Below are 18,025 nucleotides of genomic sequence, written 5' to 3'. Positions count from 1 at the left end.
CACCGAGACATCTGTGCTCTTCAAATTCTGGCCTCTTGAACATCCCTTATTATAATCGCTCAAACATCGATGGCCGTGCCTTAAACTGTTGAGGCCCTAAGCGCTGGGACTTCCTCTCTAAACCTCTCCACCTCTCTACTTCTGTTTGCTCCTTTAAGCTGCTCCTTAAAATCTACCTCTTTGACCAAACTTTTGGTCATCTCCCGCAATTTCTTTTTACATGGCTTGGTGTCAAATTCTTGTTTTATAACACTCCTGTTAAGCACCTTGGGATGTTTTACAATCTTAAAGGTGCTATATAAATACAAGTTGTTATTCTTGTTGAGACATTAAACTGGAAGCCAATCTGCCCATTCCGATGGACACTAAAGATTCCATGGTACTATTCGAACAAGAGTGGAGAGTTCTCTAGGTTCCTGGTCAACATTCCTCCCTCAATTATCACAACCAGAAGCAGATTAACTGGTCATTCATTTCAATGCTGCATGTGGGATCTTGCTGAGTGTAAAATGGTTGGCTAACAGTCACTTCAAACTCATTTATTGTATTGAACTGCTTTGAAGCATTTCCGACAGTTGTGGTATGGCACTGTGTAAATGCTGGACTTTCTCCTTCGAGTACTGTTCACTTGGACTCTGAAACTGACACTGCCACCTGTATAAGCTTGCAAAATGTTTGCAACTGTACTTAAAAATCAGCAATCATCACTGACCTAATGCACCCACAAATCACTGCACCACCCTCCCCATGCCAAATCGCCCCTCGCCCTTCCTCTCGTTAGGAATCTTGATTGATCTTCACCTCCCTAGACCATTCTTGTCCACTATGTTAGCCACTAGCCACATGTGATTAATTGTTGTTCTTGAGCTAACGGATGGCCTTTCTACCTCGTGCAGGGCTGGGGTTTTGCTGAGATGGTGGTGGATAGCATGCTGCGGACTGGAGTTGACGACACTCGTGTAAAAGGCAGAGTCTCAATTAAGAAGATCTTCGAAGTGCTCCTTCCCGCGGGCCCTGACTGCCTCGGTGTCTTTGAAGAGTGTGTCCCCGTTCTTGGCCAGCAGTGGGGTGGGGCCTCCACCAACCTGACTCCATCACACTGCACTGCCCACCGGTCATCAAAATCCACAGCGCGACCTTGGACAACGTGGACCACTTTCCATACTCGGGAGCCTATTGTCAGCAAGGGCAGATATCGAAGACGAGGTCCAACACCGCCTCCAGTGCCAGCGCAGCCTTCGGTCGCCTGAGGAAGAGAGTGTTCGAAGATCAGGTCCTCAAATCTGGTACCAAGCTTATGGTCTACAGGGCTGTAGTGATACCTGCCTCCTGTTTGGCTCAGAGACGTGGACCATATACAGCAGACACCTCAAATTGCTGGAGAAATACCACCAACAATGTCTCCACAAGATCCTGCAAATCCCCTGGGAAGATAAATGCACCAACGTAAGTGTTTTCGATCAGGCCAACATCCCAGCATCGAAGCACTGACCACACTTGACCAGCTCTGAGGGCGGGCCGCATTGTCCGCATGCCCGACATGAGACTCCCGAAGCAAGCGCTCTACTCAGAACTCCTACACGGCAAGTGAGCCCTAGGTGGACAGAAGAAACATTTCAAGGATACCCTCAAAGCCTCTTTGATAAAGTGCAACATCCCCACCGACATCTGGGAATCCCTGGCCAAAGACCGCCCTAAGTGGAGGAAGAGCATCCGGGAGGGTGCTGAGCACCTTGAGTCTCATCACCGAGAACAGGCAGGAAACAAACACAGGCAGCAGAAGGAGTGTGCAACAAACCAAACTCCCCACCCACCCTTTCCTTCAACCACTGTCTGTCCCACCTGTTACAGAGACTGTAATTCCTGTATTGGACTGTACAGTCACCTGGGAACTCACTTTTAGAGTGGAAGCAAGTCTTCCTCGATTTCGAGGGACTGCCTATGATGTGGGTAATTGGAAATCCAGATTTGGCTAACTCCATGTCTGATTAGTAAATTAAAAATAATTAATAGATACCGTCGTTGGGCCTGTGATACCAATACTCAAATTCGCATGGTGTGTGCATGTAGACTTTTTGTGTGTTGGTTGTAAAATGGTAAGACAAAAAGCAGAATGTGCGTGTGTTTTTAGATTGTTGGGAGTGCTTTACTTCCTTGGTTACTGTTATGTATGGAGAAAGAGTCATATCGAACACTGTGAGCTTAAAGTAAAGTGTGAACTTAGTCTTTTATTGCAGGTCTCCAGAGTACCTCTCCAACTTGTGAGGCCTCCTTAAATACCTGTGCTCGCAAGGAATTATGGGATCCCTTGGGACTCCAGGGGATGAGCCCTCTGGTGGCTATACAGAGTATATACAAGTATACATATATAACAACACTCCTCCCCCAAAGTCAATAGTGTAACTATTTACAATGTGAGTCAATCTGGAGTCCTTCTTGCCCTGGTTGATTGTCTCGGTGTGAAAGCTGATATTGGAGAATCGATTGTTGGGCCTTTGCTGGGTTGCTGTGCAGCTGGCCTTGCTGGGCTGCCTGGTGCGGTGGGTCCTGCTGGGCTGCTGTGGATGATGGGTTCTGCTTTGTGGCCAATCGTGGTGCCGGTTACCACTGGTGTATATGTTGGGGGGTCAAAGAAGGTAGGGTCCAAAGTGGGTTGCTCAGGATAGTCCGTGATTCTGAGTTTGATTTGGTCCAAGTGTTTCCGATGAATGAGTCCATTTGAAAGTTTGACCTGAAACATCCCGCTCCCCTCTTTGGCCACGACAGTGCCGGGAAGCCACTTGGGAAACCTGTCCATAATTCAATACAAATACTGGATCATTGATTTCAATTTCGCGTGACATATTTGCGCTATCATGGTATGTACTTTGTTGAAGCCGCCTGCTCTCTATCTGTTCATGTAGATCAGGGTGAACTAATGAGAGCCTTGTCTTAAGTGCTCTTTTCATGAGCAGTTCAGCAGATGGGATCCCAGTAGCTAAGCAGGACTCGGGATAGGCGAGTCTGCAGTGAGCCTTCCGTTACCCTCTTCAAGCCCTGTTTGATGGTTTGCACTGCTCTCTCTGTCTGAGCATTGGACGCTGGTTTAAACGGAGCAGATGTGACATGTTTGAACCCGTTACGGGTCATAAATTCATTGAACTCAGCACTGGTAAAACATGACCCGTTGTCGCTCACCAGGACGTCGATTAGACCGTGTGTTGCAAACATGGCCCGCAGGCTTTCAGTAGTGGCAGCGGACGTGCTAGCCGACATTATATCACATTCAATCCATTTGGAGTACGCATCTACAACCACAAGGAACATTTTACCCAAGAAGGGGCCTGCATCGTCGACATGTACCCTAGACCACGGTTTGGAGGGCCAAGACCATAAATTTAGCGGCGCCTCCCTGGGTGCATTGCTTAACTGTGAGCATGTATTACATCTGTACACGCAGGATTCTAAGTCCGCGTCAATACTGGGCCACCACACGTGAGATTTGGCTATCGCTTTCATCATTACGATGCCTGGGTGGGTACTGTGGAGGTCACTGATGAAGGTGTCTCTGCCCTTCTTGGGAACGACTACACCATTTCCCCACAGAAGGCAGTCTGCCTGTATCGACATTTCATCTTTGCGCCGCTGGAATGGCTTTATCTCTTCCTGCATTTCTACAGGGACACTGGACCAGCTCCTGTGAAGCACACAGTTTTTGACTAGGGACAATAAGGGATCCTGGCTTGTCCAGATTTTGATCTGCCGGGCAGTGACAGGTCACTCTCAAATGCTTCCATAACCATGGCTAAATCTGCGGGCTGCGCCATTTCCACCCCCGTGGTGGGCAATGGCAGTCTACTGAGAGCATCGGGGCAGTGTTCTGTGCCTGGCCTGTGGCGGATGGCGTAGTTGTAGAGCGCGCATCTCCAGATGCAGGCCGATGCGTTGGTATTTATCACTTTACTCTCGGAAAACAGGGATATGAGTGGATTATGGTCAGTTTCCAATTCGAATTTTAGCACAAACAGATATTGATGCATTTTCTTTACCCCATAGACACATGCTAACGCTTCTTTTTCAAACATGCTGTTGGCTCTCTCAGCCTTAGACAGACTCCTGGATGCGTAAGCAACTGATTGCAGTTTCCCAAAATCATTAGCTTGTTGCAATACACACCCCACGCCATATGACGATGCATCACATGCTAGTACCAAATGCTTACATGGCTCATACAACACAAGCAATTTGTTTGAGCATAACAATTTTCTAGCTTTTACAAAGGCATTTTCTTGGCTTTTGCTCCATGCCCATTTGTCCCCTTTCCGCAGTAAGACATGCAGTGGTTCGAACAGTGTGCTGGGACCCGATAAGAAGTTACCCAAGTAATTCATGAGTCGCAGAAACGACCGCAGCTCCGTCACGTTCTGTGGACTCGGTGCATTCTCGATTGCCTCCGTCTTCGAGTTGGTGGGCCTGATGCCGTCCACCACAATCCTCCTTCCCAAGAACTCGACTTCAGGCGCCAGGAAAACGCATTTTGAGCGTTTTAACCTGAGCCCCACGCGGTTGAGTCGACTAAGAACCTCCTCCAGGTTCTGCAGATGCTTGAATGTGTCCTGACCTGTGACCAAGATGTCGTCCTGGAAGACCACAGTGTGCGGGACCTACTTCAGTAAGCTTTCCATGTTTCTCTGGAATATCACCGCCGCTGATCGAATTCCAAACGGGCATCTGTTATAAATAAAAAGACCTTTGTGTGTGCGTGAGGCCCTTCGATGATTCCTCCAGTTCCTGCGTCATGTTGGCTGAAGTCAGATCCAGCTTCGTGAACATCTTTCCTCCCGCAAGCATTGCAAAGAGGTCATCGTTCTTTGGTAGTGGGCATTGGTCCTGCAGGGAGAAACGATTGATAGTTACTTTGTAATCGCCACAGATTCTGACGGTGCCATCCCCCTTAACGATTGGGACAATAGGACTGGCCCACTCATTGAACTTGATTGGTGAAATGAAGCCCTCTCTTTGCAGCCGGTCTTGCTCGATCTCTACGCTTTCTCTCATCATGTACGGTACTGCTCTCGCCTTGTGATAGATGGGTTGCGCCTCCAGAATTAGATGGATCTGCACTTTTGCTCCTTGGAATTTCCAGATGCCTGGTTCGAACAGTGAAGGAAATTTGTTTAAGATCTGGGCACACGAAGTGTCATCAGCGGGCGATAGTGCTCAGACGTCGTCCCAGTTCCAGCGTATCTTTCCTAGCCAGCTCCTGCTGAGCAGCGTGGGACCATCGCCCGGTGCAACCCAGAGTGATAGCTTATGCACCGCTCCATCGTAGGAGTCCTTTTCGGTATCACTGCCGATTACGGGAATCAGTTCTTTTGTGTAAGTTCTTAATTTTGTGTGAACTGGAGTTAAGATTGGCCTTGAGGCCTTGCTGCACCACAATCTTTCAAAAGTCTTTTTGCCCATGATGGACTGGCTTGCGCCCGTGTCCCGCTCCATTGACACCAGGAGTCCATTTAGTTCAACGTTCAGCATTATCGGGGGACACGTTGTGGTGAATGTGTGCACTCCATGTACCTCTGCCTCCTTGGTCTGAGGCTCTTGTTCATCGTGATCCTCCATAGATCTGTCATCCTCACATGGTGGTTTGCATGATTAACAGGATTTGCAGCTTGCCGCACATACGTTGTAAGTGTCCCATTGTTCCACAGCCCTTGCAAATGTACCCTTTGAATCGGCATGAATGGAAACAATGATCACCCCCGCAGCGTCAACAAGATGTTAATGTCCTAGCATTCACCACCCTTGATGGTGGACTCTGAGACATCTGCAGACATGCAGCTTCAGGCACGTGTGACCTGCCCTGTATGTTGCGTTTGAAAACAACATCAATTTGTTCACAGTACTTGTAGCAGCACTTGTGTGCTGAGATATTTGCTTCGTATTGTCACTGATAGCAATGGGCTATTGCTATGGCCTTGCTCAAGGTTGGGGTCTCTACAGTCAAAAGTTTGCGAAGTATGGTTTCGTGGCCAATGCCAAGTACGAAAAAGTCACTGACCATGTGCTCCAAATGTCCTTCAAATTCCCAATGTCCTGCAAAGCGTCTTGGCTTGGTGACATAACTCGCCACTTCCTGGCCTTCAGACTTTTTGTAGGTATAGAAACGGTACCTCGCCATCAGAACGCTTTCCTTCGGGTTCAAATGCTCTCGGACCAGTGTGCACAAATCATCGTACGATTTCTCTGTTGGTTTTGCTGGAGTAAGCAGATTTTTCATGAGGCCATATGTTGGTGCCCCACAGATGGTGAGGAGGATCGCCCTTCGTTTGGCAGTGCTCTCTTCTCCATCTAGCTCGTTGGCGACAAAGTATTGGTCGAGTCGCTCCACAAAAGTTTCCCAATCTTCTCCCTCCGAGAATTTCTCCAGGATGCCCACTGTTCTCTGCATCTTTGGGTTCACTATCTGTATCTCATCGCCAGTTGTTATGTATGGAGAAAGATTCAAACTAAACACTGTGAGCTTAACGTAAAGTGTGACCTTAGTCTTTTATTGCAAGTCTCCAGAGTGCCTCTCCAACCTGTGAGGCCTCCTTAAATACCTATGCTCCCAAGGGATTATGGGATCCCTTGGGACTCCAGGGGATGAGCCCTCTGGTGGCTGTGCAGAGTATATACAAGTATACATATATAACTGGTACTGAGTGGTGTCAGATGTTTATTAAGTAAATATACACATGTGAAGTACATTTACCCTTATTGTATAAGGTGTTTTCTACTAAAATTAACTAGAACGTTGTTGTCATTGTAACACCTGTGGCTAGTGAACAATTTCTATTCGACAACACTGCTCTCGACCAGTGCACTGAGGCTAATTAACTCAACTCTAAATGATTGATTCCTTTTGGAAAGTGAATCTAGGAAGTAGTTCTGTGAATATCACGTAGCAACTAAAACCATCAAATCTACTTCCTCTCAAAAACACGTCTGAGCCACACCTAAAAAACCTGAACCACCACAGGCATTCAAGACAAACACGGTGATACAGCCCTGCTGCAGTTTCATCAACCTCGAACCAATGCCCAGTCAAATCGTGGCTATGTTACTGGGCTAGTATTCCAATACAACGCGGGTTAAAATCCAACCATAACAGTTTGAGAATTTGAATTAAGTTTAAAACAATGAACTGCAAACTAAAAGCTGGTAGCAGAGCTGTTGTAAAAGAACAATTTGGTTCACTCATGTCCTTTAGGGAAAGAATCCTGCCAACCTTATCTTCTTTGGCCTATCTATGATTCCAGTTCTACACCAATGTCATCATCATCATCATAGATGGTCCCTCGTATCAAGTATGACTTTCTTCCACGCCAAAATTGGAATCAATTATTCAGGATGAAATAGCAGCGCATTTGGAAAGCAGTGACAGGATCGGTCCAAGTCTGCATGGATTTATGAAGGGGAAATCATGCTTGACAAATCGTCTAGAATTTTTTGAGGACGTAACTAGTAGAGTGGACAAGGGAGAACCAGTGAATGTGGTGTATTTGGACTTTCAAAAGGCTTTTGACAAGATCTGACACAAGAGATTGGTGTGCAAAATCAAAGCACATGGTATTTGGGGTAATATACTGAAGTGGATAGAGAACTGGTTGGCAGACAGGAAGCAGAGAGGTGGGATAAATGGGTCCTTTTCAGAATGGCAGGCAGTGACTAGTGGAGTGCCACAGGGCTCAGTGCTGGGACCCCAGCTCTTTACAATATCATCAATGATTTGGATGAAGGAATTGAGTGTAATATCTCCAAGTTTGAAGATGACACTAAACTGGGTGAAGGTGTGAGCTGTGAGGGGGACGCTAAGAGACTGCAGGGTGACTTGGACAGGTTGGGTGAGTTGGCAAAAGCATGGCAGATGCAGTATAATGTGGATAAATGTGAGGTTATCCACTTTGGGGGCAAAAACACGAAGACAGAATATTATCTGAATGGCGGCAGATTAGGAAAAGAGGAGGTGCAACGAGACCTGGGTGTCATGGTTCATCAGTCATTGAAAGTTGGCATACAGGTACAGCAGGCGGTGAAGAAGACAAATGGTATGTTGGCCTTCGTAGCTAGGGGATTTGAGTATAGGAGCAGTGAGGTCTTACTGCAGTTGTACAGGGCCTTGGTGAGGCCTCACCTGGAATATTGTGTTCAAGTTTGGTCTCCTAATCTGAGGAAGGACATTCTTGCTATTGAGTGAGTACAGCGAAGGTTCACCAGACTGATTCCCGGGATGGCTGGACTGACATATGAGGAGAGACTGGATCAACTGGGCCTTTATTCTTTGGAGTTTAGAAGGATGAGAGGGGATCTCTTAGAAACATATAAGATTCTGACGGGACGGGACAGGTTAGATGCGGGTAGAATGTTCCCGATGTTGGGGAAGTTTAGAACTAGGGGACACAGTCCTAGGATAAGGGGTAGGCCATTTAGAACTGAGATGAGGAGAAACTTCTTCACTCAGAGAGTTGTTAACCTGTGGAATTCCCTGCCGCAGAGAGTTGTTGATGCCAGTTGATTGGATATATTCAAGAGGGAGTTAAATATGGCCCTTACGGCTAAGGGGATCAAGGGGTATGGAGAGAAAGCAGGAAAGGGGTACTGAGGGAATGATCAGCCATGATCTTATTGAATGGTGGTGCAGGCTTGAAGGGCCAAATGGCCAACTCCTGCACCTATTTTCTATGTTTCTATGTTTCTAAAAGGGATGAATTCACAGATGTTTCAATGAAGGACCTAATACTTCAGATCCTGAACTACATCTTGAAGGGAGAAAGATGCCTGTGCATGGAATTTTTAACGTGTGGTGGCCATTGCACACTAGCCACCATATGGGCTTGACAGAGCTAGGTCTTGGTCCAGTTGCAAGGATTAACCAAGATGACTGGAGACCAGCTCTGCTGCACGGATATAGTGCACACACATATCGCAGTGTGGGCTAGCCCATGCTGCCCCTGGGCCCTCGCCTCATCTGGGCCCCGAACTCGTTCATCTTCTGGGCCCCGATCACATCGCTCTATGAATTCTTGCCGCTCCTTCTACCCGACTTTGCCACTCCTGCTGTACCTGGCCACACTGCAATCAGCGACCTGGATTTGGGTGACGTCAAATCCAGTCGCCCTCTTCGGTGGTCTTGCAGGCCGGGAAGCGCCGATTTCCGGGCCAATGTGGGTGACTCTTAACTGACCCTCTGAAGAGGCCTAGCAAGGCACCCAGTTGTAGCATGAGCAATTAGTGATGGGCAATAAAATGCTAGGCTTTTTATTGCCCAGGCATCTTCCACCCTTCAAGATGTAGTTCGGGATCTGAAATATTAGGTCCTTCATTGAAACACCTAAGAACTCATCCCTTTTTGGCGTGGAAGAAAGTCATCCTCAATACGAGGAACCGCCTATGATGATGATGATAACATTGATGTCGGACTGGAATCATAGATAGGCCAAAGAAGATAAGGTCGGCAGGATTCTTTCCATAAAGGACCTTCGTGAACCAAATTGTTTTTTTACAACAGCTCTGCTATCAGCTCATCACAGTTAACATGTCTGTTCATTATCTCATGCGCTTAATGAACCCAGTTTAAAAAATATATATAATCATGTTGCCAGGGTAACCATCCATCCAATCCCAACTCGGATGGTTTGTATTCGAGGGTGGCTACCAGATCACTGGGAGAATTGAATAACAGAGGGAATTGCTCAGTTTTCCTCTGCAGTTTTTGAGGAATGATCCGTGCCCTCTCCACTCCCCCCACCCCCCCACCCATAGCTTCAACCACAATGCTGAGTTGCTGTGCACATCCCCATTGTGACAATTCTGAGGGACTGAGCTATGGGAAGGTGGCGCTGTGTCTCCTTCCATCTTGGGGGTCGGGGGAGAGGGGCAGTTGGGTATACAAAGGGAAAGCACAGAAGCTTCTGGGGAGGAGTGAGAGGGGTCAAAGATGAAGTGTTAGGTCCTGATCTGTTAAATTATGTTCCGTTACTGTTTGTCATTTAGAATATTAAAGTCAACAAAGAGCAGAATCAGTCAGGGTGTAAAACGGGCAGCCGATTTGATCCCGTCAATTGCACGCTGGGCGAGTTAGGCTAAAATGATCCCTCTCTATACCACATATGTTGCTGTGTTCGAAGCCCTGCTGATCTGCGACTGAATGTGGGTCTTCACAATGTGATCCTGAGCCCATTTCACACATGTACACACCCTGATTTCAAATAGCCTGCCCCCTCCTGCTTTCCGGCCGAATGACAGGCAGCCATTCTCCCGCCCGCACTCCGTAGCTCAAGCACCAACTGATAATTAGTCACAACTGCCGAAGCCTCAGGCATACTTATCGCTGAAAAGGTCTTGTCAAAGCTTCGAAAACGTCATTATTTTGCATTGTGATTTCAGACTTCAAGGGCTGGCCATTTAAAAATATCTATACTGTTATAATTTGTACACTCGGGCACTCAAATAAGCTTCTGATGTAGACACCAAGGACAGCTTTCTTTCTGTGACATTAACTTTGATACTGCTAAAATAAACAATTCCATTTTTAATAGCTCTGTACTGCTCTTTGCCCTATCTTCTCTGTTCAACAATCACACTTGTATTGTAATAACTCCAGGTTCACGTCACCATGTGTGACCCTCAATGGTGAGTGCCAGCGGGCCATTCAGCCTTGGCGGGCATCATAGCTGGCCACGATTCTGTCCAAATCTGACGTCCACTCATCCCATTAGACAGCCTGAGACATGATTCCCTCTCTCAGGCCCTATCCTTCCTGCATTTTGTCGCACTCAGTCTGGGTCCAGAATGTTCCCCGGGTTGGGGGCGGGGGACTTCCGAGGCGAGCAGGAAACCTGGGAAGCCGAATTTCCCACAGGCTCAGCTGACTTTAATGGCAGGGCCTGATTTGAATGCGAGGCCTCAAATTCCCGCCCACTGCCAGCTAGCTTGAGAGGCCGTCTGGCTGGCTATGGGCGAGTAGGCCTCAGAGGTGAGGGGCCGTCCGAGGGAGGGATCGCGTAAGGAGCGTCGGCAGGGATCAGGGATCAGGAAGGAAGGGGAGAGAGACGATTAGGGCCGGCTGCCGGAGGGTCGCAGCCGGCCTCATCGTCATCGTTGTGGGGCGAGGCCTGGGGTGGAGAGGGAGAGGCTTGGGAAGGTGACTGGCGACCTCGTGGAAGGGGGGGGGAGGTGGGTCTCTGATCGCGGGGGGTGAAGTAGGATCCAGGAGATAGGTATAAAGCCACTTAACTCCTGGATGCAGCAGTCCCCGCCTCTGCTTAACTGCCGGGTTTCACGAATTGTGTGAAACCTGCCCACATGCAGTTAAGTACAAAATGGAGGGGAAGAAAAGAGGCTTCCAGTCTCATTATAATATTTAAATTGACGTACCTTCCCCTGGGAGCGGGTTGGTCGCACGTCCCCCGTCCCGCCCCCATCCCACCTCCGGTAAAACTGGAAGTGGGCGGGTTGAAGGCAGGTTCAGGTCAGGAATCCCATTTTTAACACTTTAACTGCCCCCACGCTCCAAACCCACCCATTTTTTGAGGGGAAAATTCAAGCTGTATGTCTCTCACATGTTGCTTGAATTAAACGCATGACTGTAGCAGAGACAACTGAAAGAAAGTGACTGCATATGTTCTCTGATTCAAATTTGATTTGGTTTAAGCCTTGTGATATGCCAAGTGTGCGGGGTAGACAATCGTCACCATCCCCTTGTACATCAGGCATCGCCTGGGTGAAGCGCACATGGCAAAAACCGCAGGGAAGATCCCATGCCAGTAGCACAATCCACCTGGCTTTCATTCCATGGAAACTAATGGGAGGAAATCTGGTGAGTTCTTGACGTTTCCTTCCTCTCTCTCAGCAAGTGAAATTTATCTCGGGTGGCAACATAAAATGGACAGCAGCATGAGGGAGAGCTGATCTGTTGTCGTGGTTTTCCACTACATTTATTTTGATTGAGTCCCTCTTTCTCTCTAGAATTCTATCTTCCTTCTTCTTCATCTAGTCCTCTTCTCTTTCTTCCTTTCTCGGGGGCATAGTTTCAGAATAAGGGGTCGCCCATTTGAAACGGAGATGAGGAGCATATTCTTCTCTCATCTATGGAATCTATGGAATTCACTGCCCCAGAGAGCTGTGGAGGCTGGGTCATTGAACATATGTAAGGTGGAGATAGACAGATTTTTGAACGATAAGGTAGTCAAGAGTTATGGGGAGTAGGCAGCAAAGTGGAGTTGAGGCCAAGATCAGATCAGCTATGATCTTATTAAATGGTGGAGCAGGCTCGAGGAGCCAAATGGCCTTCTCCTGCTCCTGTTTCTTATGTTCTTATGTCCTCTCTCTCACCAAGAAAGGAAGATTCTGTAAGGGGTCTGCAATTCCCCTTGTGCCCGACTTTCCTTCCTGCGATTCGCCTGGCTTTGGACGATGCTTAGCGCCCGGGATGGAAAGGCAAAAATCTACCCCAATGTGTCAACCGAGGCTCAATGGGTGGCACTCTCGTTTCTGAGCAGAAGGTTGTGGGTTCAAGACCCACTCCAGAGACCTGAGCACAAAATCCAGGCTGCACTGTCTGTCGGTTAAACCGAGGCCAAGTCTGCCCTCTCAAGTGGGTGTAAAAGATCCCATGGCACTATTCGAAGAAGAGCAGGGGAGTTCTCCCAGTATCAACCAATATTTATTCCTCAATCAACATCGCTAGAACTGATTGTTTAGTCTTCGTCTCATTGTTGTTTGTGGGATCTTGCTGTGCGTTAAATGACTGCCACCTCTCCTACAGTGACTACATTCCCTCAGTACTGCACTGGAGTATCAACCAGGATTATGTAGTCAAGCCTCCAGAGTGGGACTGATAGGAACCCAGCTCCATCTGCTGGATATTCCAGCACTGCAATTATCAATATCAAGATCTATCGTGCATTCCCTTAAATAAAGTGCATCTTACACGACATCCAACATGAATCTGGCTCCCCTGTACTGGCCAGGGTGGTGATCAGAAATATAGATCTAGTTCGGTCCCTGATTTGTTTTTACAGAGAAGCTATTTCTCTGGTGGGGCGGTGGGGGGGGGGGGAAGGTACTGAGAAAAAGGGGCATAATATTAAAATTAAGGCTACACTAGAAGTGAAATCACAAGCATATTTTCACACAAAGGGTTGTGGAAACCTCGAGCTGGTTCCCCAAAAGGCTGTGAATGCTGTGGACCAATTGAAATTTTCAAGGCTGAAATCAATAGATTTTTGTTGGGTCAGAGTATCAAGGGATATGGAGCCAAGGCAGCTAAATGGGGTTGAGGTACGGATCAGTCATGATCTAACGTAATGGCGGAGCAGGCTCGAGGGGCTGAATCCTGTTCCGAAGTCCCTATGTTAAGATGCCAGCCAAAGGAGTAGTAGGCTGTTACTGTTGTCCTCAGTGCCACAGGGCTGGTAGAGGGAAAACAAAAATCTGCTATTCTGCAAACAAATCTCCTGACTTCCCTTGTCCTACCTGAAAGAACGCACTTCAGGAGACTTGTTTGTCACTCTGGGCCAGCTGATTCAGGACCTTTTCAGACAGATCCAGGCATGTGTGCGGGATAATATGGAAGGTTGTTCCCCACATTACTATATTTGATCTAAATCAGTAGAATTGGACTTGTTTATAATGGTCTTTCTCCTTTAAACCCCAATTCCCTGAAACCCAAGTTTCTCAATCCTACCACAAGTATCGTCCATTGCTTGTCTCCGTACAAGTATACTAACCTCCGTCTGAAATGGCCATAGCCTAGAAAAGAACATAGAAAGAGATGAGAGATGAGAGATTTCATTCACAGTCTTGAAGCAGATTAAAATGCTATTTTACTTTACAATATTCACGTATATGCCAATACTTGGTATTATTGACACTGTCGCACGCAACAACTACCCCCGTTCCTAACTGTCAGTTATAAACACCAGCACGAATCCCCTGAGTGTAATAATACAAAGTCTAATTGTTTCTGTCACAAGTCAAATAAATACAGCTGGTGTCAATAAGTCAGAGGTCAGGGTGAGTTTCGGTGGTCTTTCCTCACACTGAAAGGCCACACACTTCCACCTCCTCACACTACCCTACCCCTTGTGTTCACATTAAAGGTGCTATATAAATGTAAGTTGTTGTTATGTCATGTTTGGCTTTGCTTGCTACTTCCAAAAATAACTCTCAGGTCCCTGTGAGTTCACTGCCTGAGCGTGGTGCTGAGGCAAATAGAGCAGCAAAGTCCGGGGTTTGATCTCTGATCTCGATGTTTAACTAATCTCAGCTAGGGTAGCCTCGTGGAATTCTTTGATGAGGTAACAGACATGGTAGATGAGGGAAGTGCAATGGATGTAGTGTATATCAACTTTAGGGAAGCCCTTGGCAAGATACCACATGGGAGATTAGTGAAGAAGATTAAGGGGTATGGAATTAGGGGGAGGACAGAAAACTGGATTTAAAAAGTTATAAGGGAGAAAACACAGTATTTGTGGGTATGGGTTGACAGGACATTAAAGGCAGCACCACAGGTTGACAAGGCTGTAAAGAAAATGCTAATGGCAACAAGAGGTATATATACACATAGGTATATACCTATCAGGAAAGATTGAACAAACTGGGGCTCTTTTCTCCAGGAAATAAAGGCTGAGGGGGTCTTTAAGATTATGAAAGGGTTTGATAGGATAGATGTAGAGAAGCTGTCAGAAATTTTCAAGGCTGAAATCAATAGATTTTTGTTGGTTGAGTATGAAGGCATATGCAGCAAAGGTGGGTAGAAGGGGCTGAGGTACATAATCAGCACCGATTTAATTGAATGGTGGAACAGGCTCAATGGACTCAATGGCCTACTCCTCTTCCTAATGTTCCTATGCTTATTGCTATGGACTGATTCCCGCTGGAATGTGACCTGGCTGGATGTTGGGTGAAGACAATGTTCAGCTCCTCTGGCTGACACTCAATGTCCCAGCTCACAACCTGACGAATGGCCAAAGTAGCGAGACACGGGGGGTTTTCCAGTGCTAATCGAACCAAACCCAATCACATTGCTGTCGTTGAGAGGGCAGGGGACAAAAAGGAGAATAAACAGAGAAAGGGGGATCTAAACCAATCTGATGATTCTATATCTAGCATTACACATTTCCTAACGTTTTTGTTTGTAGGTAGGCTCCTGTTGCACAAACAGAAACTTGTAAATACTGCAATTTTAAGATATGCATTAGTTTCAAATGCAACAGGAGGTAATTTTGACTTTGTGCAATAGTGTAAAATAGCAATATTGGATCAGCTGCCTGCTATACCTCGCCTCCATATTTCAAGTCCATTCACATCAATTGCGTGTGTTGTATAACGGGCAGCTCTCTGCTCGCTTCACACGCGTGCCAGGAACCAGCAGTTAGATCAGGATCTGTGGGCCCTGCTGCTGACTAAGAAAAGGCAACTCATAGTTTCACTTACATGCATTACATCGGGTCGGTAGTGAAATCTGACTTCTCCCACTGAGCTGAGTTAGTTGGTCTCAGTCAGGGCAGTGAATGGCACACTGCAATTGGCCTTCGCAGAAGCCTTAACTACCACTAGTCTCCTCATCTGAAGCCCCAGTTTATACTGGTCTCCTTACCCAAAGCCCTGACTCCCATTGTGTCAGCTGTGGCTCAGTGAGTAGCACTCTCTCCTCTGAGTCAGAAGGTTGTGTGTTCAAGTCCTGCTCCAGGGACTTGAGCACATAAATCTAGGCTGACACTCCAGTGCAGTTCTGAGGGAGTGCTGCACTGTCAGAGGTCCCATCTTTTGGATGAGATGTTAAGCTGCTCTCTCAGGTGGAAGTAAAAGATCCCATGGCACTATTTTGAAGAAGAGCAGGTGAGTTATACCCGGTGTCCTAGCCAATATTTATCCCTTAATCAACATAACCAGAACATATTATCTGATCATTATCACATTGCTATTTGTGGGAGCTTGCTGTGAGCATATTGGCTGTCCTGTTTCCCACATTACATCAGTGACTGGGGCCAAAATTCAGGATCTCAGAAAGACCCGTTACTGCTCATTTGCAGCGGCCATGCGGCGGAATCCCGTGGCCACCGATTTGTGGTCAACTGGCCGCCCCGACCCAAATTCAGGTCGGGGATTTTTCGGCCTGGACCCAATTCCGCCCCGATGATGATGACCGCCGCAAGCGCGTCATCAGAGCGCACATCGTCGCTGTCCCTCGCCTGAAAAAGACACCAAGCGGAATTTAGGTAAAAAAAATTCGATGCCCCGCCGCGTGGTGCCCCCGACAGCTTTTTCTGTTGGTGAACCTTATCCGGGCTGTGTGTGGCCCGGCAGCACGGTCGCCCTTCAAGTGGAGGGCCCACTGCCATTGCCTCATGTATTTATTTTTTCCAGCTAACTTCACGATCGACCAGCAAGATAGCGCCCCCTGGTTCGGCCGGGCCATCAACAGGCAACCTGGCACCCCCTCTTGGTCCTGGCCCGGCCGAAACCGTCCCTGATGTCCCAGTGGCCGAAGATAAAAAATGACTGATTCTCGCCCCTTTAACGGAGGGGAGAGAGCGCGGTGACGCACATGCACAGTGATGTCACCACCGCTTCACCGCTGAGTGACAGCGGCGGAGTCCCGGTCCCGACCCAAATTCAGCCCCTCAGCCTGTCTTCTGTCGATCTCCCACCCCCATTATGATCGACTTACGGCCCGACTTTAAAAAAAAATCAAAGTCCTGAAAATCGATCGGAAGACCACCTCATGGATCCAGCAGTAAAACCAGGTAAAAAGTCTTAGGTGCGCCAGCTTTCTGCCATACCTGAATTTTGACCCCACTGACTCCAAGATGTACTTAATTGGTTGTAAAGCTCTTTGAGACGTCCAGTGGTCATGAAAGGCTCTATATAAATGCTTTCTTTATTCTTTCTAATTGGTCTCTAGCCTTGAACCCTTGACTGCAGTTGGTTTCCAGACCCTTAATCCTGACTCCTGCTGGTCTCCCAGACTCTTACTGGTCTCCTGACTCAAAGCTCAATAAGGGAGCTAGTAAATTCTACCATCTACTGGGCATTTTGATAACAGCTACTTGTCCTACTCCTGCCAGCACTTATATGCTTGGGCCTTGATTTTGTCAACCACCCTGGCTCGCACCTCTGAGCATGTGTGGTGATCCATAACATTGGCCGATTGTGGGAAACTGACCTTCCTCCCCCACATCTCTTCCAGTACCAAGATCACTAACTTTGATCACTACATTACTCACCTCCACATTAATTCTTCCCCGACTGGTGCTGAAACATCAGTCCATGTCTTTATTTCTTAGACGCTTATCTAAGTGTCAACCTTGGCTCAGTGCTAGTGCTGATACCACTGATTCAGATGATGGTGGATTCATGCCACATTCCAGTGATCTGAGGTCACAGCTTAGGCTGACACTTCAGCGCAGTGCTGCACCATCAGATGTGCCATCTTTTGGATGGCGTTTATCTGAGGCCCCGCTCGTCTCACTCAGATGAATGTAAAAGATCATGTGGCACTATGTGAGGAGCCTTTAAGATGAGTCTCTCCTGGTGAGGGACTCAGTAGTTTGAGAAATTTCTCTATATGTGAAAGGTTCAAGACTTTAAGATGTGCCTCTCTCACTCTAAGGAGTTCAGTACTTTGAGATCTCTCTCTCTCTCTGTATGTGAGAAGTTCAGTACTTTGAGCTATCTCTGTATATGAGACATTCAGTACATTGAGATGTCTATGTATGTATATGAGGGGCACTGGAGAAATGTCCATTTTTGATGGACCCAGAACCTGTGAATTTTTTTTTTAATTGTCTGTTCTGAATATTAATCTTAAATGTATACCCTCTAGCTACTGACTCACCAACAGATTTTTCGGCTTACCTTCTCAAAATTCTCAGAATTTTGTGCACGACTATCAGATCTCCTCTTAAGGTTCTTTATTATAATGAAAAAGCTGCTCTCCCCATAACTAAAGCCTCTCATCCCTGGGATCTACTTAGTGAATCACTTTTGCACCCTCTCC

General features: G+C 47.2%; 1 protein-coding gene across 3 annotated transcripts in view; it reads right to left on the bottom strand.

Annotated features, from left to right (window-relative positions):
- LOC139263057 (regulator of G-protein signaling 14-like) overlaps positions 1-18,025 on the bottom strand; it is a 95,039-nt gene that overhangs the window by 59,969 nt on the left and 17,045 nt on the right. For all 3 annotated transcript variants that reach the window (XM_070878571.1, XM_070878572.1, XM_070878574.1), the window contains exon 2: positions 13,752-13,773. In XM_070878571.1, the coding sequence (XP_070734672.1) occupies positions 13,752-13,773 (22 nt within the window). The remainder of the gene's footprint in view (positions 1-13,751; positions 13,774-18,025) is intronic.

Source organism: Pristiophorus japonicus, chromosome 4 (genome assembly GCF_044704955.1).
Source record: "Pristiophorus japonicus isolate sPriJap1 chromosome 4, sPriJap1.hap1, whole genome shotgun sequence".
NCBI lineage: Eukaryota > Metazoa > Chordata > Chondrichthyes > Pristiophoridae > Pristiophorus > Pristiophorus japonicus.
The sequence above is the reverse complement of the archived record's forward strand: the minus strand, read 5'-3'. Positions and strand labels throughout refer to the sequence as shown.